The 24,519-nt window shown below is 36.8% G+C and overlaps 2 protein-coding genes across 6 annotated transcripts in view; both read left to right on the forward strand.

Moving 5' to 3' along the window:
* Positions 1 to 13,223, forward strand: part of CAMSAP1 (calmodulin regulated spectrin associated protein 1) — a 44,076-nt gene extending 30,853 nt beyond the window's left edge. For all 4 annotated transcript variants that reach the window (XM_024106287.3, XM_065572201.1, XM_065572198.1 and 1 more), the window contains 9 exons: positions 131 to 222; positions 1,478 to 1,562; positions 1,971 to 4,407; positions 7,339 to 7,475; positions 7,586 to 7,794; positions 7,874 to 7,976; positions 8,313 to 8,428; positions 9,263 to 9,381; positions 11,089 to 13,223. In XM_024106287.3, the coding sequence (XP_023962055.2) occupies positions 131 to 222; positions 1,478 to 1,562; positions 1,971 to 4,407; positions 7,339 to 7,475; positions 7,586 to 7,794; positions 7,874 to 7,976; positions 8,313 to 8,428; positions 9,263 to 9,381; positions 11,089 to 11,391 (3,601 nt within the window). In that variant the 3' untranslated portion in view covers positions 11,392 to 13,223. The remainder of the gene's footprint in view (positions 1 to 130; positions 223 to 1,477; positions 1,563 to 1,970; positions 4,408 to 7,338; positions 7,476 to 7,585; positions 7,795 to 7,873; positions 7,977 to 8,312; positions 8,429 to 9,262; positions 9,382 to 11,088) is intronic.
* Positions 13,224 to 16,334: 3,111 nt separating this feature from the next.
* On the forward strand, positions 16,335 to 23,162 carry LOC101934528 (uncharacterized). Of its 2 annotated transcripts, none has more exons than XM_005299472.4 (5): positions 16,335 to 16,586; positions 17,067 to 17,162; positions 18,909 to 19,433; positions 20,536 to 20,715; positions 21,695 to 23,162. In XM_005299472.4, exons 1-5 carry the CDS (start codon positions 16,478 to 16,480, stop codon positions 23,011 to 23,013), a joined length of 2,229 nt encoding a protein of 742 aa, XP_005299529.3. In that variant the 5' UTR covers positions 16,335 to 16,477; the 3' UTR covers positions 23,014 to 23,162. The 2 variants fall into 2 exon arrangements, with proteins under 2 accessions (XP_005299529.3, XP_042710314.2); XM_042854380.2 differs by lacking the exon at positions 16,335 to 16,586 and adding an exon at positions 16,837 to 16,976.
* Positions 23,163 to 24,519: the final 1,357 nt, after the last annotated feature.

Below are 24,519 nucleotides of genomic sequence, written 5' to 3' on the forward strand. Positions count from 1 at the left end.
TACATATTTGCTTGGCAAGAATGGTAGGGTATCGGCTATCAGGTAACTTTCCTAGTATGTAACTTTTCTTCTATCTCTCTAGAAAAGTATTTCTCATGATAGTGATTAAGTTCTTTGTTTTTTTCCTTAGTGGCAAAGGAAGCCCTGCCTTTAGCCCATCCCATCCATTACTGCCTTTGAGACAGAAGCAACAGAAATCATTGCAAGGGGAGGATAGCTCCGGTAAGCCTTCCATCTCAAATCTGTATGACAATGTAAGTGAGCCAAGTAGCCAAGGGCAGTGTTTACCTGGAGGAACTAATATAGCATATTTACAAATATGATGTCAATGTAAGCATTATTACATTGTGAATGAGTTCTCAAACATGATGATATTGATTATTTAGGTAATGTAGAAATCTCCATTTTGGCTGTGGATTTAACTTTAAACATTCTAAATCAGAGGAACTTTAAAGATTTAAACTACTCACCTATAAGCAGATTCGGGGGAAAGGTGAGGAGATGAGTTGCATTTGTTACTATATGTGGTTCATAAGTGAACAATCTAAAATTGAATTAAGCCACAGTCAGTCAATATGCAGTCACTTATGTATCTATTGTGGTCAGGGCCGGCTCTACTGTTTTTGCTGCCCCAAGCAGCGTGCCGAATTGCCGCCGTGGACGGCGGGGGCAGTCCGTGTGCTGTTAGGGCGACACGCGCGTTTCCGCGGCGGCAATTCGGGGGCCCCACATGGACTGCCGCCCCTTGCAGATTGCTACCCCAAGCACCTGCTTGGAACGCTGGTGCCTGGAGCTGGCCCTGATTGTGGTTAAAGATTGCTTCAGAATTTAATATACTGACAATATAAATTTCTTGATATCTTAAAAATCCCTTTAATGTCTTCAGGAAAGATATTGTAAGAGTGCAAAGTATTATCAGTATCATTTGTTTTAAAAGTGAGTGTGCTCCTGAATTAAATGTACAAGAAATGAACACACACAATTTGAGTTTCTGGGCACAAAAAGAAAGCAGCAGCTTATCAGAGGTGTGGAGAACTTTGACAAAAGGGTTAGGAAATAAGATAGTCAATAAGAACAAATTTACTCAAAGTTCCAATGTGTTTTGCATGTCTGTGTATTGAGGATTATTTTAAAAATTGGCTTTATGAAAGGATCATATTCAAGTTTAGCATTTAGAATGAAAGCAAATGCTAAATTACTTGTTTTATGATCTTTGACATTAAAGATTTCTTTATACCTATATTGTCTACAGCATCCTAAAACACATACATTTGTTGGAGGTTAGCTTTTACTTTTCATATCTATTTTAAATATTGAATTTGCCTTTATTTCTTTTTTCCTGCTTTAGTATACTAAGGTTTCCCTGTTTTATGCTGCCATCTCTTGGTGATGTAGTTTATTGTATTTAATGTTTTAAAATGATAATATAAAAACACCATTTCCAAAGCTTTCAGTAAACATTTAAAAAATATTATAGGTCATCGACATCGTTCTAATTCTTTGACACGAGTTGATGGGCAGCCACGAGGTTCAGTTCTTGCATGGCCAGAGAAAAAACCCAGGTAATTACTCTGTTTGATGTAAGAATTTTCTTTGTTCAGAAGGGAGGGTTAGATTATATGGCAAGTTGACTGCAGTCGTCTGAATTGTTTGAAGCCAGGCATGTTTAGGATATTTAACTTTATTTAAACACACTGGCCTACATGTTCAGAGGTGATTTGGGTGCCTCGATCTTTGAGTGACAATTTGAGATGCCTTAAAGGGGTGTGATTTTTTTTTTTTTAGAAAGTGGCAAACACTGCCCAGCCTCTCAAGGTCAAGGCATCTCAAATTGCCACCTGGTATCACTAGTCACTCTTGATATAGGCCACTCTTCTCAAAATAGAGCACAGATTTGTATATGTTGTTGTCACTGCAGATTTTTTACTTTCGCATCAATAGATTATTTTTAATGGCTCTGTCTCTTCTAGGCCTCTGTCTCAGCCAACACCATTTGCTCTTCATCATGCCACAAGTAGCGATGTGGACCCTGGATCTGGTGATAGCATTAGCCTGGCTAGATCAATCAGTAAAGACAGCCTAGCTTCAAATATTGTCAATCTAACTCCAAAACACCAGTCTCATCCTTCATCAATTAAAACGAATGGAAAAAGCTTACTGAACAATGTTGAAATTGAGGATGAAGATGAAGAACTTATTGCAATAATCAGATCTGATGAAATACCAGACCGGGGTGACCTCGAACTGAAGAGTGTATCATCCAGGGCACCTAGCCTAGTTGCAACCGCATGGTCTTCAAAAACACAAAGTGAGGCCATAGAAAGCAAACCAGATAGTTTTTACTTAGAACCTTTAATGCCTGCAGTCCTAAAACCAGCAAAGGAAAAACAAATGATCAATAAAGAGGATGAGTGTGGCGAGGGGAAACAAAGGGGCTTCATAACAAAAAGGCTAAATGAGGGGCACCTCCCTATGGTCCGTAAAAAAGCAAATAGCAGTCATGGTGATCATGATATCAATAGGACTTTTACTCCAATTTCTAGTTCTGATTTCACGGCAGTTGCAGATCCCTGTACTGCAGATTCATTGACACTCTCCGAGGCAGGATTAGAAGCTCCTAGTCCATTAGCTAGTAGCAGTTTAGATCCTTCATCTCAGGAGCAATCCACTGGAGGATTCTTCCTTCATACTGCCAAAGTTGATGAAGATGTAACAAGCAAAGTCAATGTCAGCTATGTGAAAAGTACTAACCCACATGTTCCCAGTACCACATGGACTATGATGAGACAAGATTCTGATTCAGATCTCGATGCAGAGGTGGCTGAACAAGATTTGGTGGTGGTAGATGACCATCCAGTAGTCACTAAATACATAGGTGAAGAGGAATCAGCAAAGTTACAAGAGGATATGAAGGTAAAGGAACACGAAGATAAGGATGATGCCAGTGGACGTTCAAGTCCATGTCTGAGTACAATTTCTCAAGTTAGCAGTGTGTCCATGACTAGTGGGAGTGTCAGAATGACTAACTTTGCAGAACGGAAGCTCCAAAGACTTAATAGCTATGAAACAAAGTCCAGTACAAGTAGTTCCCAAAAGACCACACCAGATGGGTCAGAGAGCTGCCCAGCACCATTAACGACTTGGAAACAAAAGCGAGAGCAAAGCCCCACCAGACAAAATAAAGATAATGTCAATCTTTTGGCTTCTGAACTGGTACAGCTCCACATGCAGTTGGAGGAGAAGCGAAGAGCAATAGAAGCTCAAAAGAAAAAAATGGAGGCTTTGTCTGCTAGGCAGCGACTAAAGCTGGGTAAGGCAGCTTTTTTGCATGTTGTTAAAAAAGGGAAAGCTGTTGATGTTCCACAACCGCTTAAACCAGAACACTTAGCAAAAGAATACTCTCGGAACAGTGGTGAAGATTTAGATGAAGTTTCTTTGAGTTCAAAGTCTGAGGAATTTCTGGTAAGAGAGGAAGAGAGAGAAGAAATGCTTTATGATTCACAAGAAGTAACAAAAGTGAAAATGCAAGAAAACATAGCTTTTGTTGAGCTACACAAACCAAAAGAATCTGCTGCTATGCATGAAATAGAAAAAAGCAAGATTATTTCTGCTGCTCTTCTAGAAGATAATGGGACTGAAGTGGTAGATATCAATGAATGTGATCTTTCCATTGAAAAACTAAATGAAACAATCAGTACACTTCAGCAGGCAATATTAAAGATTTCTCACCAGCAAGAACTTCTTATGAAATCTCCAACGGTACCATCACCAAGTACAAGAAATAACTCACAGGACCAAAAGGTAAAACCATCAATTCATTTTGTTGAACCCCTCTCTCCAACTGGAATGAGCAATCTTCGTAAACCACCTCGACTTGGTCAAGGGCGGGGTCCTCGCTCTGGAAAACCAGTTGAACTGAAAGTTGCTAAAGACAGACATCAAAACTCCACACGTATTAAAACCCCAACACAAAGTGTAGAAACCTTACCACATTTAAGACCATTTCCATCTAATAATCCATTCAGGACACCAACAGAAACTAGTTTTGAAAATAGTCCAGATCATGGAAGTGGCTCTCAAGATAAGTTTTTCTTTGATAGCTATAGACGCCATGATGAGAGTAATCAACGGGCATGTGTTCTTTCTACTTCCAAAGATGCAAATATTATCTCTGAAATGAGCAAAGATGTGAATAGCAGCTTAAAAGAGGGATTAAATTCTTCCGATGGCTCAGGAAAAGAAAACGTCCCAGTGGATGAACCACTGAGAAGCAAGGTTAATCTCATAGAAGTAGACCTGTCTGACTTAAAAGCCCCGGATGAAGAAGGAGAAATTGAAAGCCAGGATAGCTCTACAGACATAATTAATGAAGGTGATCAGAAGTCTGGGCTAGGGTTTTTCTTCAAGGTAAGTACAGGAAGTTTTCCGTTTCATATATATGAAGCATCATTAGACATTTGTTTAATGTTAGACTCTAGTGTGTATGTTTATTCCTCAAACTCCTTTGGCCCAACTCACCACAGTGTGGATGCACTTTAATGATAAAACTTGAATCTGAAAAGAATTCTTTGTAGAGGAGAGTTCTTTAAACTCATGGGTGAAATCCTGGCCTAATTGAAGTCAATGGCAAAGCTCCTATTGATTTCAATGGCGCCAGGAATTCACCCCATACGTTTTTACTAATATGTTCAAAGGGATTTATTCTTTGTATTCAGAAGATAAATGCAATGGGAAGAATACTTTCATAAAATGTATATGTAATACAAGCAATGTAACTTACTGTTGCTCATTTACCATCTTGCTCCCAAAAGTTGAGATAGGGAAAAAAAAGATTGGCTGGAATACACATTTCACTTTCACTTTGTAGTCATTAGATGGTTTTTCATCATGTGATATATGAAGCTGGATATAATTTCAGCAATCTGTTAACTTCATGACTAGATTCCATGCCACTGGAGGCATATGAAACCACCATTTACTTCTGGTGATTCAGTTTCCAGACATCATCTGATACTCTTAAATCTATATAACTTGAGCCATGGTGGTAGAAATAATGGAAACAATAATTAAATATTTTAAAAGCCTGTTAAAGGTCTATACCTTCCATATGCATAAACTACATTCTGTTATTTTAAGGTTTGTTGTGGGATACATGAAACTGAGATGAATAATTAAAAATAACTGTTTTTGTTAATTTAAACATCCTGTCAAACAAATAATTGGGTTCCCCATAAGATGATTTAAGACTAATCTGTCACCACCATTTTGTCTTGCATCCTGTGAATTCTAAGAAGCATCTTCAAGGTTGCAGAAATACTTCATCTGCAATTTTTGAATTGTTTGACTCTCTATTTGGTGTTCTGAGATAACTGTAGCTTGAAATGTTTACCCGACACCAGGAAGTTGCAAACATACAAAAGATGGATGTGGTGGTTGGTAGTTCCTGGTAGATATAAACGCATGCATTGGTGAAAAATTTGTGTGACATATGTCCAGCTGCTGGAAAATGAGAATTTTGATATCATCTGACAAACTTCTTGTATCTACCTCCTATTTCCAGTGAGTTGAGGAGGAGAGGGAGCTCTACATCTTTTTTCTTGCTTTCTTCCTTGCCCAGGCTGCTGGAAGGAGATGGAAGGTTTCTTTCCTCCATCCACTGGCTGATATTAAGAAAACTTTTTTCTTTATTGGTCTCTTCCATCCTACATTTTATGGAGGCTTTTTTTTTTTTTTTTTCAAATGTGTGCCTTTTTGAAAACATAAATTCTGTCTTTTGTGTATTGAAATAGTTTCTCTGCTGCTCATCTGTTGAGCTGGACAGGGTATAGAATTATTTGCATAACTGGCCGTAAAAATTTCAGCAAAGCATTTTTGATCAGAATTAGCCTATTCATCAAAATTAAAGCATTTGGCAGGACCATGTCAGTTTTGACAAAATTTTGACAGAACCGTACCTCCAAGCCAGGTTTCAAAACCTGCCTGGTTTCCTGTTAGCTTACCTGCCCAACACGTCAGCAGCCCGGCTGGATTTTCAGGCTCCCAGCTCCCTGGCAGCCTTAAATTCTATTCTCCTGGCTCAGCAGCTGCCTAAGCTCCCAGGGCTTCCATGACTTTAGGGCATCCCACCACATGGGCTGCCTCAGAGTTGGGGCTGCCAGGGTCCCCAACACTCAGTAGAGGTATGCAGAGAATGGTAATTTTGTTACATGGAGAATTTAGAAATTTCCAGGTTTTTCTCCAGATCGTTGCAAAACCATAGCTTGAAATCCTATGCTAAAAGGAATTACTGTTTTCCAGCCAGCTCTAATTATCTGTATTGTGGTACTGCATAGGAGCCTAGGTCCTGGGCCAGGGGCCCGTTGTGTAAGGCACCGTACAAACATATAACAAAAAGATGGTTTTTGCTTCAAGGATATTAAATCTAAGTAATGTACAGCTCTACCTCGTTATAACACTGTCCTCAGGAGCCAAAAAATCTTACCGAGTTATAGATGAAACCGCGTTATATCGAACTTGCTTTGATCCTCTGGAGTGCGCAGCCCCGCCCACCTGGAGCACTGCTTTACCGCGTTTATATCCGAATTCGTGTTATATCGGGTCACATTATATCGGGGTAGAGGTGTACTAACAGGCCATCTTTGTTTCATCACTGGCTCTAGAATGTGTAAGGGGAAGTTGTTAGAGCTGAAGTATATTAATGCTATGATATTTATAGAAGCACTACATATTTTTCAAATTTAATATTCTTTGCAGCTGTTCAAATTTAAAGAAGCTACTAGGATATTGTGCGTGCTTGCGTTTCTGTATAGTATTAATTATAGTGAGTATCACAAGCATGGCAACTTCACAAAGTCTTTTAAATTCTAGTTAAATTAGTTTGAAAGAGAAGCTGTTTACACTTCAGTGAATTTGACCTTTGCCTTGGTATATAGTTTGGTAGTAATTCACTCCAGTAAATACATTTGTAGAATAGAATTACTGATACAGGATATGCTGGCCAGTGTGAGAATTACACTGCACAGTGTAGTTTGCAGTTTGATATGTTCCTGCATTATGTTTGTTTGATGATGAAATTATAGAGGACTATGATTGAGGCTGATGCTTCCCCTTGGATCTGCATGAACACTAGATGTGTATTTTCACGAGTTTTTCTTATTGAGCAAAAATGTTGAAAACTACTTATGTAGTGCACAACTCCTTAACTACTTATGTTGTGAAGAATAGAAATGAGCTTTTTGAAGTTTTCACTTTGGCCTCAAGTATTTGTTGATGTCCAGTTTAATCTCTCTTCTCCTACCTCCAAAGCTCTGTATCTTATGTGGAATTTCAATTCTGCAGGATGAACAGAAAGCAGAAGATGAACTAGCAAAAAAGCGCGCAGCATTCCTTTTAAAACAGCAGCGGAAAGCTGAAGAGGCTCGGATCCGAAAACAGCAGCTTGAGGCAGAAGTTGAACAAAAAAGAGACGAAGCCCGGTAAATGTAACATTTACACTGTAGTATGGAAAGGAATAATTTTACAACCTATCCTTTTCCTCGAGAAAATGGGAAGTTACTAGATTCTGAAAACCATGTTTGCTTTTCAGTCGCAAAGCTGAAGAGGACCGAATACGTAAAGAGGAAGAGAAGGCCCGAAGAGAACTCATCAAACAAGAATACTTGAGGAAAAAACAGCAGCAAATTTTGGAAGAGCAAGGACTTGGAAAACCCAAATCAAAACCCAAGAAACCTAGGCCCAAATCTGTCCATCGAGAAGAATCATACAGTGATTCAGGAACAAAGTGTTCTTCCACACGTAAGTATTTTTCATTCCCACTTGAGTCTGCAATCTGTTTTAGCAAAATCATATTTCATGCCGTCTTTCTTTCCTATAGCTGATAATCTAAGTAGTGCTCAGTCTGGTTCCAGCCTGTCTTTGGCCTCAGCAGCAACTACTGAACCTGAAAGCATACACTCTGGTGGCACTCCTTCCCAACGGTAAAGACAATTAAAAATAAATCTTATATTATGAAATAGGACTGTGATTAAATGTTGACGATATAATGAACAATTCTTTATAAAATAAATTAAGTTATTAATAGGCATAAAATGGCATATGGATGGGGTTCTTCATCTGTTCTATTTGGATCTATAATACACATTACCTTGTATTCATCTTTTAAAAATAGGGATGATAGAAACTGGCTGTCTTTTGGGAGGGACAGTTATGCTGGAGAAGAATTGCTTTTCTCATTAAGAGAAAATGTCTGGTGAATGTGAAATAATTTATTTAACAAAAAACTCAAACTGGTGATCCCTGCTTTGCTCCAACAGAGTAGAGTCAATGGAATCCTTACCAATATTGAGTAGGAATCCAAGCAGAAACACAGAGAGAGATTGGGAAAATGCGTCAACAGCATCTTCAATTGCTTCAGTGGCAGAGTACACAGGTAAATGCTTCCATTTTAGGGTAATCATTTCTAACTAACAAGTATTAAATAATGCCAAACAAATAAATGTTATGGTGTGATGAGTTCCTGTTTTTGGAAGCTCAGGTGTGTCAGAATGCTTGAAAGTTTCAACACTGCCAGTGATCTAATTTAAATAGTGAATATTAGATATAGAAAATGCTTCAGATGTGTTTAATTTTAAATGTATTACTTTTTGCTATAATCAGTGCAAAATCCTTCAATATTTGGAGTTGCTGCAATAGGTAGGTAAAGTCAACATTGTTGTGATAAGTTTGGGAGAAATTTTTTGCTAATTTGTTCCATAAACACAATGCTTATAGTCTTGATGGCTACTTGTGAGCTTCCTAGTTGTTAGCTGCTGAGCCAGAATGTTAGTTGCCTGATGTAGTTGCTGAGGGAATGGGAAAAGGATTTAAAGTAGAAAATGGTTGCTTGGAAAGAGGGGGTTCCCCACGAGCCTAAAATTCCCACTAGAACTTTGCCAGCTTCTAGTACAGATTCAGGTACATATGTAGGAATGAAAATTTATGCAATGGAAAGAGAATCCATGCATGACTGTGTTGAGCCCTTCAGTACATACAGAACAAACTTTTATTTAAAGTCACTTTTCACTTAGATTTTTTTTAAAATCCCTGATGCTTCCTTAATGAAGTGATATTTTGCATCATAAAAATGTAAGCCATTGTTCCCATCAATTTGAAACTGCGGCTCTTAGCTTTACATATTTATTTAATAGAATTAAAATTTAAGAACTGTTATTAAATTTACCTAGTTATAATATTTAGTTAATAACTTGTTTCGTATCTTTCTTAGGTCCAAAATTATTTAAAGAACCCAGCAGCAAGTCAAACAAACCAATTATTCACAACGCTATATCCCATTGCTGTCTTGCTGGAAAAGTGAATGAACCACATAAGAATTCAATATTAGAGGCAAGTAGTTATTTATTAAAACTGCAGTCTTTTGAATGCACCTGCAGTAAACGATCACCTGTAATGCTTATTTCATAATTTTGTTAATAGCATGTTATCTTGAATGCTCTTCCCATAACATGCCTATGAAGTCAAGCATGTTGTTTTAAATACACAGCAGACTGATGTTTTTCCTTCCTTCCTCCCTTCCCCAAATCTGCATTTGGAAGAATTTTCTGCATGCTCCTATTTAAACTATTAGAAAAGTTGAAAATTAAGTTCAGTTTTATTTGTTAAAATGTGGATGCTTCCATTGGCAACACGTGTGTTGTGAGTAAAACATATTCATTTCCTTGGAGATGGTCAGAGATGCAAAGTTAGGCAGAAGAAGATTTTAAAGGAAGAAAAATGAACTTTAGTGTTTAAATACTACCCCCCAATTTAGAGCCAGACTAATTTAAAGGGGTTAAAGAAAAACCCACATATTCATTCAAAAGAAAAATGTATGCACCCTTATACTGTGAAATTCTTCCTGTGATATTGAATTGCAAAGCAAGATATTATAATGGAGACAGTGCAAGAACAGGAAACAAACCAGTGTTTTCTGAATTATTACTCTTCCTCCAAGTCTCTTTACAGTAAAATAATTCAGACTATATTCTGAGATCTTTAATTTCTTCAGTGTTTCTGTTTTGGTTTGCATCATCACTTTCTTTGGCTGACACGGCTTTCACAGGAGTTGCTTGTCCAGTTCCCTGAAGTATCCAGTACAACTAAAAATAATCCTAAACTAGCTTCTATAGGGTATGCTCAGGTATTTAAACACCTGTGTTCACATAGATAATCTGTAATTGCTCTGTTTGTATGGGGCCTGTGGCTCTTGTGATGGAAAATGATTGGTCTAGATGTGCTCCTAAGGAGCCTTCTTTTTTTATTTTTATTATTATTATTAAAAAAAATCACTTTTTATGTTCTCTTTCCATATTAAACTGGCAACCGCATTCTCCAAGGTAAAAGCTTCATGCTCCTCTATGGGTTAGTCACCAGGAGGTGCTCATATCGCAAGAGAATGTCAAGTTTTTATCCCTGTAGCCTAATGTAATTATTGTATCCAATCACTGTATCTTAAGCAATATACTAATCATTGCAGTGTATGGTTTCTATGCTGTTAATGTCAAATACAGAAGAAATTCAGTTAATTAGATCACTATTTGTATATTGAATGGTACTGTTTTTTCCCTTTTGTCCTCCCCTTCTGAAAAAAATTCTTATTACACAGAAGTTTATTCTAAACTTAATGTTGTCAAATTTAAAAATAAAATAAACAGAAGCATAGTGAAAATTGTTGACAAGAAAGAGTGTTGTCCTGTCCCCAATCTGATGAGGTTTTTGCATCCCATTGTTTTTAGCTTGGAGATTCCTCTTTTAATAGTTGAGTTCTTTCGGTGTCTTGAGTTCTCCTTGTCTCCAATATTACATTATATTGTTACGTGGCAGTTCAGCATCTCCTGTGCTCTGTATTAGTGTTATATCTGGAAAACCCAACTTCCAGTGTCAGAGGTCATGGGGGGGAAAACAGCAGAAAACACTATTTTAAATGTTTAACTTTTCAAGAATTCCAAATTAAGCAACTTTTAGTCTTCATACCTTTAATTTACTGAGTACTCAGTCTTGTTTGATAGTCTTCTTTATGAACAGTCCTAAGCATTTTTCTTTTTTAAAATATAGGAACTAGAGAAATGTGATGCCAACCACTACATTATTTTGTTCCGTGATGCTGGCTGCCAGTTTAGAGCACTTTACTGCTACTACCCTGACACTGAAGAAATCTACAAGCTGACTGGAACAGGGCCAAAGAGCATCAACAAGAAAATGATTGACAAACTTTATAAATATAGCTCAGACAGAAAACAGTTTAACGTAATTCCAGCCAAAACCATGTCTGTCAGCGTGGATGCTCTTACTATTCATAACTATTTGTGGCAAGCCAAGCGACCTGCAGTGCCAAAGAAGACTCAGACTCGTAAATGACACTGAATTTTTGGGGAGAAGATTGCTGAATGGGATTACTTTGAAAGAAGAAACGGTTATCATTTTCCTCCAGTTGGGTATGAAATGTGCAGAACCGTAAATATTTTTAAGAGGCTTCTAAACAAAAAACATGGATGCAAGTAAATAAGAATGAAGGAACAATGCCAGTGTTTTTTATGAATGATAAATCTGCTGTTACGCCCAATGCTAACTACTGAGGCTTTCAAATGAGAGACTGCATGTAGCAAGATCTTTAATCAGTGGATTTCCTTTTACTTGAAGCTCTTTGTCGGTACAAATTGGAAATAATTTAGTTTGTTTTTCTCTCCACCTCATTTCCTCTTTTTTCCCCATCACTCTTAAAGTTGGCAAGCTCTGAACTTCGAACAGATCTTGGGCGGGGGTGAGTTTTTTGGGTTTTTTGTTTTTTAATGTTCTTTAGGGAAAATCATCCTGTGAGAATTTTTTTTTTTGAGGAACTGTATAATAGATCAGATTGTTGTACTGTATCTCCTGCCAACGTTCAGTTCAGTGCTCCGATTTCTGAAAAAGCCCCAGCCCATGCTGCTCAGAACAAAGTTTACGTTCACTAGAAGCACTGAAAGATTGCAAAGTCTGTCTTTTTAAAAAATAACGTTTGCAAATTTAAAGATGACTATTTCTGGAACACAATCATGAAGAAGCATACAGGTGCTAATAGCTGGAATATGCCTGACTGAAACTTGAGGCAAGCTGAATGGAGCACAGTTATCATTATTTCAGTTTCAGGTAGTGTCCTAAAGATTTGTTTGCTTTAATAAAGACAGATTCTGGTAGATGTAGAACATTTCCACTGAGCACGTTACTCCTGTATGATGGTGCACTTAAAGATCACAAATTTTAATGTTTTTATTATGTCATGAAATGTAATTCTACTTTCTTTGTCCTGTCTTTATTCTGAATGAGCAGCATGCTCTAAAATGAAGAGTGTGTACATTTTTTTAATTTGGGGTGATATATTAATATATATTGGTTTGTTTTCTCATTTAAAAGCAATTTTTGAACAGAAATTTGCATTTGTTTCAAAAGCCCAAATAAGTCAAATGGCTTTGATTTCTTTTCATGTTGAAATATTAAATCTTGAGTTATGACCTTAAAAATCTTTGTGGTGTTCAGCAGATCAAATTTTTGTTTTGGGGGCAACAGGGCATATTTGCAGTTTTATTTGTTAAATCTCTCATTTCCCTTTTATATCCATGCTTTAAAGCAACTAGAGTGCTGTAGCTACAACATAACTTATCCATTAGCATGTTCCTACTACATCATACTTTGACACTACTACCTGAGGATTTTGTAGGTTTATAACTTTGGTTTGCACATGTTTACTTTTATTCGAGGTGTTACTTGAATATATGTCTTTTAGTGCAGAGGGCACTATTTGAATCCTAGATACAAAACTGAAGCTCTAAAATACAATACAGTGTAATTATTAAATAAACTTTACAAATAATGGGAGTTATAAACTGAGTCGTGTACATAAGGGGGAAAATAAGGTACGTGATAAAATGCTAGTTAGAGCAAAGTGAAGCTCTTCCATTGCAGTCTTCTCAATTCTCCCCCACCAATACTTTTTAAATAGGCTGCTGCAACTTTGTAAATTTTGTTAGATAGCTGGTTGCGTGTAAATAACTAAAGGCTTTATGATTTCTAAAGTGCTAAGTATTAAACACTATTATGAGTGTAATTTTTCTGTTACCATGCTTTTCATGCTTGTGCTTTATTTCTCACTGTTTGATATTATATACCATATTTATTTTATGAAGCACTGAAATTTAATAAAAAGCATTAACTGATTTCCTTTTTTATTTCATGTGTACGTTTTGTTGCAACATCCTGTCAAAGAACTAATCAGAAGCTTTAAAGATGTGCTATTCTATGTTTACATATAGATGAAGATTCTTATAAAGCAGAAGTTGCTATAGTTATTGGCATAGTATCATCCTCTTGACCTTTTTCTAAACAATAACATTTGGCCAAAATCATATAGGGGCTTCCAGCAAAGCATAGAACAGTTTTTTAAAAAAATTCATACTCGTATGTTTCATTCAAAGCACTTTGTAAATTAGTTTAAGTATTTTATCACAGTTTACATATAGAAAAACTAAGACACAGACGTTACACAGTGAGTCAGTGACAAAGCTAGAAATGAAATCCCAGGTCTCCTGTCTGAGTCTTGTCCCCTGTCTACTGGACCTTGTTGCTTCCCCAAGTCATTTAGTTTCTTTTAGCATCGTACAGAATTTCAAAAGCACTAACATTTTCCCAAACTGGGTATCAGTGTTAATCTGTGAGATTATTTTGAGGCACCAGTTATGGCTCCTTGGGTAAGGTTGAATTCACCCTCTATTTTGTGTAAAGCATATCTCTCTCCTCCCAGTAAATCCATTAGTTTAGGAGTTAAAATTAATTTTAAAATGGGTTCTTTCAGAAATTTAGCATTCATTGTCCCACCTTTTTGTTCCTCATTATCTTAACAGAATAACGCAAACTCCTGTTCATTGAAGAAATTCTTTTTAGGTTTAATGACAATTTTCCCCATTCTTGTTCATACCTCAAAGTTTCTTCTTCAGCAGAGATGGAAAAATAATCTTCAGAGAATTCCGTGAAGAACTGCCCTCCTTCAGAATGGCTGTCGTCTCCTATTATTCTCAGTGAGACTGAGACTTTCATTAAGAGTTTGTGCCCCTTTGTCCATAGGAGTTTGCCACTGACATTAGTGGGAGTAACTTCAGAGCCATAAACTTAGTTATGATGCTTTCAGTTTAAGTACTCTTCCCCCCCCCCCCCGCCCCCCAGGAGTGGTAAAGCATGCAATAGCTGTCTCCAAAAAAACAATCTATTTTTCACCAAATTTTAAAAGAAGCTAACACCTAAAATAGGACAATGTTCAATGCCTGTTTTGTAAGTGTCTTCTAAGTTTAGGTTGCACCTTTCCTACTTTCTCACATTTGCATTGAGCCAGGAAAGCTTGGAGATGCAATGGTCTAGACTTGTTTTGTTTTTGTTTGTTTCTGCATCTCTGTGATGCAGCCACTGTCCTGAAGGTTCCTCCCAGACCTATATTTACATAGGTTAAATGTGCTGATAAAAGTATGGACCCTTAGACTCACTAAAATATGCACTATACACTGATAAAACACGGAAAACTGCATTGTTCAAATGACAAAAGTGGTCACCTATTTGAAAAGATTTAAGCTTCAGTCTTGTCCCTAAAATAATTTTAAATAGCTTCTAATTGGATTTCCGACTTTCAGTTTAATATCCATACTTGTCAATTTGCATTGGGCCTGGGTTGGGTGAAGAAGAGAGTAGGTACTATAAAATAACTTAAAACTACAGCCCACTTGTATTTTTGGTTAATATAATGCAGTACAGGTTGAAATAATTCTTTGAAAATACATACTTAGTCTTGCAGTTTTGTAAACAATAGGAATGTACATCTTTAAAGTGTTAATTTTTTCATGCCTTGATTTCTTTTTCAAACTTTAACATTGGTGCATTATGTATTTGCATATACTGTCACATTTGTAGTTGATGTTTTATGGTTATCCCATTTCCATAATGCATTTCTGGTACAATAAGAGTTTACTGCAGAATAACTGCAGCAGTGAAAATATTGGTGTATAATTTTGAGAAATTTAGCATACAATATAGTCTAATGACACATTAGACAGCAGAGTGATGAAGTGTACAAGCTGGAAGTTCAGAATAATTTTTTTTTAACATTGACATCATGTAACTCAGAGTGTCTGTTCCTCAGATCTTTTGGGAGCTCTTGCCTTCCAGGGACGATGATTCTGGAAATACAGTAATCCAAGAATGCTCTGAATAACTTCCTGGGATTTAAATTATCCATTCATTCCCATTTGCAGTGGGTTTCAGCTTCATAATCCCAGCTTTCCCTCTCCATCTAAGTAGCCATTTTGAAACTCTAATAATCTATGGCCAGTACCCAAAAGATGTTTAATACAAAAAAAAACGCACCACCCTTCACCCCTAACTACTACCCTGAGAATATAGCATCCATGGTACTTCCTTGCCATAGGACCAAGCACACATCTCTGCATCTCAGTTTCATATCTGATTTTTCCGATACCATCACCCCATGGCTGCATGCTGAACTGCCAGCCAATCATCCAGTTCAACAGCCTTCAACAATTTAAGATAACTTAATTTTTAATACATACTTCAGCAGTCTTGTGAAACATAAATAGGTTTATGGTCTGGTTGAAGATGAAATTGCTGTATGAAGGTACTGTATCTGCATTGTACGGTTAAGAAGGCAATGAATAGGTAAATTACAAGACAAAAGGAGGGACACAAATTAAAAAAAAAAAGCTGAAATGTTTTGTCTATTAACATCAAGACCTTGTCATTAGATGCGTAAAACTAATATGAAGGTGACCTGCAAAGGAGTTTTTAGAAGATTGACTTGTGCCCTTTTTTGCTGCTTTATAATATACAGAGAGCCTGAAAGACTTTCATTTAAAGTTGCTTTTTCTGCTTCTGATGAGTGGACATTTTTATACACTTTTCATGAGAACTGTTTGAAGTGACTTAATTTGTGTAGTTGAGTACTGCTGTGGGGTATAAAAATTACATCTCTTCTATGTTAATCCCAAAAGGAGTTAAGCTCTTCCTTATGTTATGCTTTTGGTGCAAATCTACCTCCGAATGTTTGCTTGTGTTCACAAGCTACAGTGAACTTTGGTTAACTATACAAAGATTTTTTTCTTCAAAATGAATAATAGTTAACAAACCAACTGATGCCAAATGGGTTCTTTTCATACTACACCTTTCTAATGAGCTGTTTAAAACTTCAGTGGATTAGAAGAATAGACATGGTTACTATATTATACCATGAAATGGTTAAATATTATTGCCAGTGTGACAGAACCATGGAGATACCATGCAGATACACACTACTGGTCATCCATGTGACTGCACTTTTAGCCCACCACTGTGGTACCCGAGGGAAAGTAAGAAATGAAGATAATCTAACAGGTCTTGGCTTGTCTTTTGACAGAAAAATACCACATGCATTCTTATGCTTTTTTATCACATGCAAGCTCTCAGGCAAAAGTTATTAGCGTTCCAACAAGCAAAAGTTGACCAGACCTTTTTAAATGAAAGGAAGAATTTGTACATCATGAAATGTAAGTAAATTCCTCATCCTACATTTAAAATTTTGCACTATAAACTTAAAGCAGCATTCAAATAAGGGGCTGTCATACTAGATATACGTCCTGGTAAAATGTTGGAATAGCGGACTCGGAATCAAACTCAGCAAGAAGTGCCTAGTGAACTCAATACTGTAAAGCTTTCTTGGTATTATTCTATGAAACCAAACGTTTGGTTCTACAAGCAAAGGGTTTGGAGTTTGCCTTAAATATAAGCCAGGATATTTTAAGTCTTCATCCTTTTTATGGTAAAAGTATTTAAAGAATTTTGAACTAGGTTCTGCTGAATTTCTTAATCCATTAAGTCTGCAAAAACTTTAAAACAAAGCAAAAGTATCAGCTTGAGTTTCCTGGGGGATTATGTAGGTAGGTAATCAGTTATATAAGTGTGTCTTAATTTTAAAAAAATTGAAATATTTCCTTCATCATTTTGTTTAAGCATATGTGTCTTTGCAGTGATTTTTGAGCTTATTTTGATTTGGGGACTGATGAAGACTTCAAGATTCCAGTGTGTGCTAGAAAAGGAGTATTTCTGCTCTTCCATTCCAAACGGTAAGTTAGAGGTTTGTATCTTGATTACTGAGAAGGTGAAAGTCACTCCAAAAATTTATACTTGTGCTGCAATGTTTACTGCTTAAAATTTCTTGGAGAGGAAGGTGTTTCACTCCTAATTTATGTTCTGGACTCAAAAGTTGATATGTTATTTATCAGCTTGAGTTTATTTGATTAGTTTAATAGTGATGAGGTGGGATATGCTCCTGGGTCCTAATATATAAATGTCTGGTCACAGTATGATTGCGCATAGTTCTGGATGGAATTTTTTGTTCAAGAAACTTAATAGGAAAAAAAAGTGAATAAAAGTATTTTTTTTAAGTTAATAATCTGTATTGCACCTTTAGCCTATATTTGAGTTATTTTACTTCTGAATTAATTCATGCCATTATATCTTTACAATATTTCAAAAGAAACCCACTGATTGCCTTATGTTCTATTTAATTTGCTTTCGAACTTGTTACTGCTACTTGAGGAAAGATAACTTGTGCACAGTTAACAAATCAGTGATTAGAAGTTAGTACAATATGTAAGCACATAACGTAATTTTTTGCGTGTGAGAACTAGGTATACATAGCACAGGTCATTTGAAATTAGTGCCGACAAACTTTGTAGCATACATACTGTTGTGCTATCTATATGCCACATTCTATGGAAAATATTTTACAAACATTTTAGGACCTGATGCAAAGACCACTAAGGTGAATTGGAATCTTTCCATGATTTCATTGGCACTATCTCTTCTACCTCTCCACCTTGTAAAGCCAGTTGCCTTAGTTACTAAACATCTAACTGCAGAATACTCAGAGAACAATTAAATAAAAAATTTAAAACAATAATAAAAATAATCCAGAATGATTTTTCTGTACATAAAAATGACCTGACTTTTAAAGACTAATCTCAGGGTCCAGGTTTAGAAGCAAGTATTGTGTCCTGTTAGAAGAAGCTGGGAAACTCCCCTTTCCAGCAGTCTAAACCTCTGTCAACATCTCTGCAGTGTGGTAATATCAGACTTTAAACTGGTTGTTGGTTCAGAACTGAACATTGCCAGTCCTAAATCTCAAACCAGTGTAATTTTATCAGAGGGGTAGCCATGTTAGTCTGAATCTGTAAAAAGCAACAGAGGGTCCTGTGGCACCTTTGAGACTAACAGAAGTACTGGGAGCATAAATCTTTCGTGGGTCAGAACCTCACTTCTTCAGAACCTTATGCTCCCAGTACTTCTGTTAGTCTCAAAGGTGCCACAGGACCCTCTGTTGCTTTTTACAGTGTAATTTTGTTTGTTTAGCTAGTGGGAGTGGAAATAAAAAAGTGACTGAAGCTGCTAAGAGGTTTGGGATGTTAGAATAAGTTTCTAATGGATATATCAATGCCAAGAGGGCAGATGAGTTGGTCAGAGAAAGATAAATATAGTTTATTACATGGTTTTGCAATTTATCACATGGATATCGCTGATATTTTACTATAATTGTTGAGTAAGAGGAACATGTAGCCTTCGTTTTCCAACTCCTGAAGTTTTTGTCCTGTGAAAGCCTTCCCTTTATTTATAGATAGTTCTAAAATAAATATTTTATTCTTATCAAAAGGATTTAAATTTTTCAAATATGTACCACTTTTAGGATCACACGTTGAGATCAAATTAGGGTTTCTTCACTCATCCTCATTTAAAATCTTGAAGAGGGGGGAAAATATTAACTGGTATTAGTCCTTGGGTATTCAAACACATTTTTCTGTTTTGTTCCCTAGATTTTCCAGAAGGCCTGACATCTGTTCTATTTGTTGTGACGAAGATTGGGGTTATCAACTCAAGTGTCTTCAACAGCCCAAACTTGAAATCTGTCACCAGTCTAGCTCTAGCAAACAGTGGCATCACAAGAATTGAACCTGGAGCCTTTTATGCTTTCCATAGTCTCACCAAACTCAGTTTATATCAAAATAATCTGACTACAGTTATGGCTTCTTGGCTTTCCAAACCAGGACACTTAGAAAACCTTACAATGTCTCAGAACGTCATTCAGGAAATAGGCCCCCATATGTTGTCCAGTTTCTCTAACCTGACAACCCTTAATTTAGCTAGCAACAGAATTCATATGATTGCGGGTGGAAGTTTGAAGAATTTGTCTAAGCTAACTTTTATTGATCTATCTGGTAATAACTTCTCTACCTTAACAAGAAATGTGTTCAGTGGGCTGATGTCTCCAATAATGAAACTGGGAGACAATCCATGGAACTGTTCCTGTGAACTTCAAGATTTTGGATTTTTTTTGCAAGGTAATGTAAAGCATAATTTCAATCGCCCAGAACACTTGGGCAACTCCAAATACATTCAGATAACTGGGAGTCTGTAGCCAGATAGCTCATGCAAGTGTGAAACTTGTTAGAAGTACTTTAGAATGTAAGGTCTGGCTCGTAGAGATTTGGGTGTTCAGGATTTCACTGTATTTATAATAATTTGATACACATTAAATTGTTACTGTAAATTATTTCCTTACTGTATTATTATTTATAGTACTAAGTATCAAAGTTGGGGTTACATTCCGTTGGGCATTGTACTATTTCTAAGCATGTCCCCTACAGTAATGATTTATTTTTAAAGGGTAGGAGGAATAGTCCCATGATCCAAGATCATACCATGAAAACATAACAAAATTGAGAGAGAGAGAGATCTGAATTGCATAGTGATGGTAATTTCTTGCATAGTGTCAGAAGTATGTAAAAGGGGGATTGTGAGAAACTGGTAGTATAATATTGGGTCAGCGTGTGGAACAGAAGATGCATTTTCAATGAAAGTTGAATCAATTGCAAAAATACTGTACACAGTTAAAATATTACCTTCTTTCAGTTATTTCATACACTATTCCAGACCTTCTGATTACTGGTTCTTCTTGGCCAACAGCTGAGGCACAAAATTCTTAAATGTTTGGATGGACCTCATCAGCAAGCACTCTAGTCTTCTAATAGTTCAGCTGAATCATGTCTAATGCAGGTGGAAATAGTGTAGTGGACAACAACAGAAACAATGCGTTGTATCATAGAAATTCGAGATGGGAAAGACTTACTAGGTGATCTAGCAAAAAGAACAGGAGTACCTGTGGCACCTTAGAGACTAGGAGTACTTGTGGCCTGTACCATCCCCCTCTGTCAGTGAAGGATTATTTCCTTATGATATACTTAAGATCAAAATCAGAGGCCAAAATGTTAAAACTTGAGTGCATAAAGTTAGGTACCTGAATCATATTTAGCCCCTTAAATAAGTGGCCTGGTTTTCAAAGGTGCTAAGCACCTGCAGCCCTGTGGATACTTTAGCAAGCAATGGTGAGAGCCCGGGATCTTAAGTAGTCACAGGTTAGTCATGCGCTATTTGTTTTTACAGAGCTGATGAATACTTCTGTGTTGGAAGATGCTTCATCTGTGGTGTGTCAGAGCCCACAAGCCCTGAAGGGTATTCCAGTTTGGAACATCTCTGACTTTAACTGCCCGCCTATTCTCATATCACCATCACTTGAGAATGACTTCTATAAAGTTGGATTGCCAGCGATGCTTCTATGTTTAGGTGTGTTACAATACAATTTTCAGCATCTTATTTCATACTGTGAAATGAATTTCAAATACAGGCTCTTGAAAGCATCCTTGCCCCCCAATTACAGCAAGGGGTTACGCCCACATTCTGTGCACCTCTTTTCAAGAAAGGTTGCCTTGTTCAATGGAATGTTAATATGCAAGACAAACCCTGAAAACAGTCACAATTCCATTGCAGAAATAATGACAGGGTTTTTTTTTTAATTTCCTTGCCTGTTCATAAAAAATAATTACTTTCAAATGTACTTTGAATGTATTTCAGTACTTAATGCTGTAATATATACATTACTAGTATACTTAATGTAGTATAAGGGTACTCATCAAGTAAGAACTGTAATATTCCAGAAACAGATAGTTTGGGTAATACTAAGCCATTCGCCATATTACCCAGAGAGATAATGAATAAAGCATATTTATTATTCCAAATAAAAAGAGGCTGGAGGAAGTTTTTATAATGAAACCTGCTGCAGGTGCAACTTAATATTTAATATATTGTGTAAGTTAAAAAGAACATGCAAATAACCACCTGGAAGATTGGTTCAATAGAGGATATGCATAAAAGCAGAATTTTATGTTTAAAATAAAGTTTAAAAAATGCAAATTTTGGTGGGGGAAACTTACAAAAATAATATTTCTTTGCTTTAGATTATTAGCTTTGGAGAAACCGTTCCATTTGTATTAATACAAATGGATGTACAATAAAACACAAAAACATTCTCAGTAAGTTTTCTTTCAGTTTTGCCACTAAATCAGTGTGTGCATTTATAAGCCATATCAATACCATCCTTTCTCAATCGGGAATGAATTGAGTATACAATTCAGCTCTGTCTTTAGGAATTTTTTTGTCCTTTCCACAAATTCTCCACTAATTTTTATTTGATTTTCTTTGAAAATTGTAACTGCCCCTCAGTTTTGGTGAATTTTAAAATGATTTGTTTGAACTATTTTTGCAGTGTTGTTTTCATTTCTTTTGCTGCTTCTCCTGCTCTGGAAGGTGAAACAAGGTAAAAAGCAAGTGCAGCCAGGTAAAGAAGCTACGGTTGAAAATAGCCATGACAAACTAACAGGCCACCTTAACAAGATGACCGAGAGACTGAGGAGCAGAGGACTGTCCGATGAAAAGGGACAGACAACAGTGAAAATTGACAAAACCCTACAAAATAGAATGCAGAAAACTCGTGCAAAATCTGCCTCACCAATTCTGTTGAGAACTGAGTTTCAACCCAGTAGTTCTCAACACCATAGACCAACTGATGGGAACCAGGAACAACCCAAAACCTCTTGTACGGTAATAAATGAACAAGCCTGCATGAAAAATGAAGACTGCAACAATGTTATGGAACTGTGGTATTTTAATAGCTTGAAAGATTGCAATAAAAAGGCTATGCGTAGTCACAATGCAAACACGTCACCAACTGAACTATGCATAGAAATCCCGAAAAAGGATAGTTCAGAAATATTAAAGCAGTCATTGCAGGACCATGGAATTTCAGAAGTGTGTTGGAATGATGAAATTAAAGGAAGGGGTAATACGGAGAACGCTGAACCTCTGTTGTATTTAAGTGTTGCTAGTACAACTGAAGAGTCACCTAGTGTACCTGGCACTGAACAAAAAGAGGCTGTGAGTAGAAATGTAAATATGAGGCTGTGTTCTTTGAGAAGAGTTCTTACTTGGCCATATGAAAAATGCAAAAGGGACGAAAGCCAAAACACTTTAAATTCAGAGGATTTTTTCAAGGCACGTTTCTGTATGCTCACCAGTGATCCTGGTGTCTCAGCAGCAGTCAGAAAAACAGAATTCAAAGATGAACAAAATCAGTATAATCTTCATCTACATACTGTAAAGGAACAAAAGGCAATTCATGATTACAGCAGCAGTAAACCTAACTTAAAGAGAGAAGCAAAACCAGCAAACAAATTAGTATCTCCACTTAAGAAAGGACCTAATCAAATAGCCAAAATGGAAAATGCATGCATGTCAGTGTCTGGGAAAGGATTCAGAGGCTCTGAGACTGTAAAAAAGAATAAGAATAACAAAGATATACCTTCGCAGTCTGGATTCTGCAATGACAGTCTTCACTCGCCAGCATCCTCAGACAAATCTGGTCACACCTCCTCCCCATGTGATAATACATTACTCGAAAATAATGAATACACCTTCATTGATCTTTTGCATGAAGTCGTGGAAAATCGTGGGAGGTGGACCAGGCAGAGGTGGAAGCAGACCCATCAAGTGCGAATTGCTAGCCACCCGCCAATGAAATCAAAGTAAATTAATTGCACTCTGTCAGAAAATGTTCCATGTGCTATAGGCTGCCTGTTTTAACCAAAATTGTTGTTGTTATAACATTTCATTAGTGGTGACACATGCCAGACTTGACAGTACTGGAAGCTAAAATCCTCTATTATAGATACTTCAGGAGCCATGCAAACTGCACCATATTGCCCTTCCAGAATGCCTTAACCATATTTTGAAAAAGCAACTTCTAAGGATGAGAGGGGACTTTTCTCCATGGCCCAGTCAATTCGTGGTGCCAAAAAGGGTGACACATGTCATGAAGGTTTTTTGTGATGTGATCATTTATTTACAGGGAGCTTGACTCAGACCCACCAAACTCATTTCATCTAGGCAACCAAACAGCTTTCAGATGAGTCATGAGTTTTGATCAGTAATCATCTAGGGTAAATTTTCCAAAAATACCCAAGAGATTTGCATACTAAAGTCCCATTGAAAGTAGATATGACTTGGGTACCTAAGTCACTTAGCACTTTTGAAAATTTTATCTCTAGGCTGGTTTTAAACCAGGTATGTAGAAGACTCCAAATCCCATTACTCACCCCCCTGAAATAACCCCTATCATTACTGGTTTTGATTCAAGCATTCCACTAAGTAGGCAAATTTATTAATTATACCTAGAATTTTCCAGCTGCCTAGAAACGGATAGTTCATGGAGTATGGAGCCTTTCAGCTCTGGTTATTGATTTGCTCTACTCATTGGCAGAGACCATTAGTATCCAGGGTTATCAATCTGGCATATTCATGAGCATCTTAAAATTAATGTAAAATTTTCAATTTACTTGCACAAAATATGAAATGTTAACGTGTATCATGTCATAATGGGTTATACCCCCTTAAATGGATTGCTAATTGTGCGTGCGCGCTCTCTCTCATATATAAATAAATGTTTTTTCTTATTAGTAATAAGTCTTTTTGGTAGGTTTTACACACTGTATTTTCATATTATGGCTAATAAACCATGTAACTAGAAATGTTTGTCTACAGTGAGCCATTATCTATGGCTGATCTTCTGTAACATTAGATCTTGTTCCACAATCTCTCATGGATTTTCATGTAAGTGAGAACTGCTTGTTGTTAGTCTGTTTGCAATTACATCCAACAGACACCTGCTCCATTTTTATGCCTATAGTTGCTCTGATTTAGGGCTGATGGCAAATCACAAAGAATTTATTCTGCTTGTTTGGATTTGTTTAGAAATATTGTAATTCCTTCTTGTTATACAACTGGCACCTGTCTCTTCTCTCCCCCCTCCCCCCCCCTTTTTTTTTTTTTTTTTTTTTTTTTGTGGAGTAAGGATTTTGCTGAGGGTAGATTTAAAGCAGGGGTTCTCAAACTGGGAGTCGGGACCCCTCAGGGGGTCACAAGGTTATTACATGGGGGGTCACAAGCAGTCAGCCTCCACCCCAAACCCCGCTTTGCCCCAGCATTTATAATGATGTTTAAATATATAAAAAGTGTTTTTAATTTTTGGGGGGGGGG

The sequence above is a fragment of the Chrysemys picta genome, chromosome 18 (assembly GCF_011386835.1).
Source record: "Chrysemys picta bellii isolate R12L10 chromosome 18, ASM1138683v2, whole genome shotgun sequence".
NCBI lineage: Eukaryota > Metazoa > Chordata > Testudines > Emydidae > Chrysemys > Chrysemys picta.

What these genes read in the sequence shown, in the direction of transcription:
- LOC101934528 (XM_005299472.4), top strand. Translation starts at nt 16,478, where the DNA reads ATGCTTTTTTATCACATGCAAGCTCTCAGGCAAAAGTTATTAGCGTTC. An exon ending in GAATTTGTACATCATGAAAT is followed by an intron (nt 16,587 to 17,066) that starts GTAAGTAAATTC and finishes GTGTCTTTGCAG; the next exon opens with TGATTTTTGAGCTTATTTTG. An exon ending in AGCGATGCTTCTATGTTTAG is followed by an intron (nt 20,716 to 21,694) that starts GTGTGTTACAAT and finishes CTATTTTTGCAG; the next exon opens with TGTTGTTTTCATTTCTTTTG.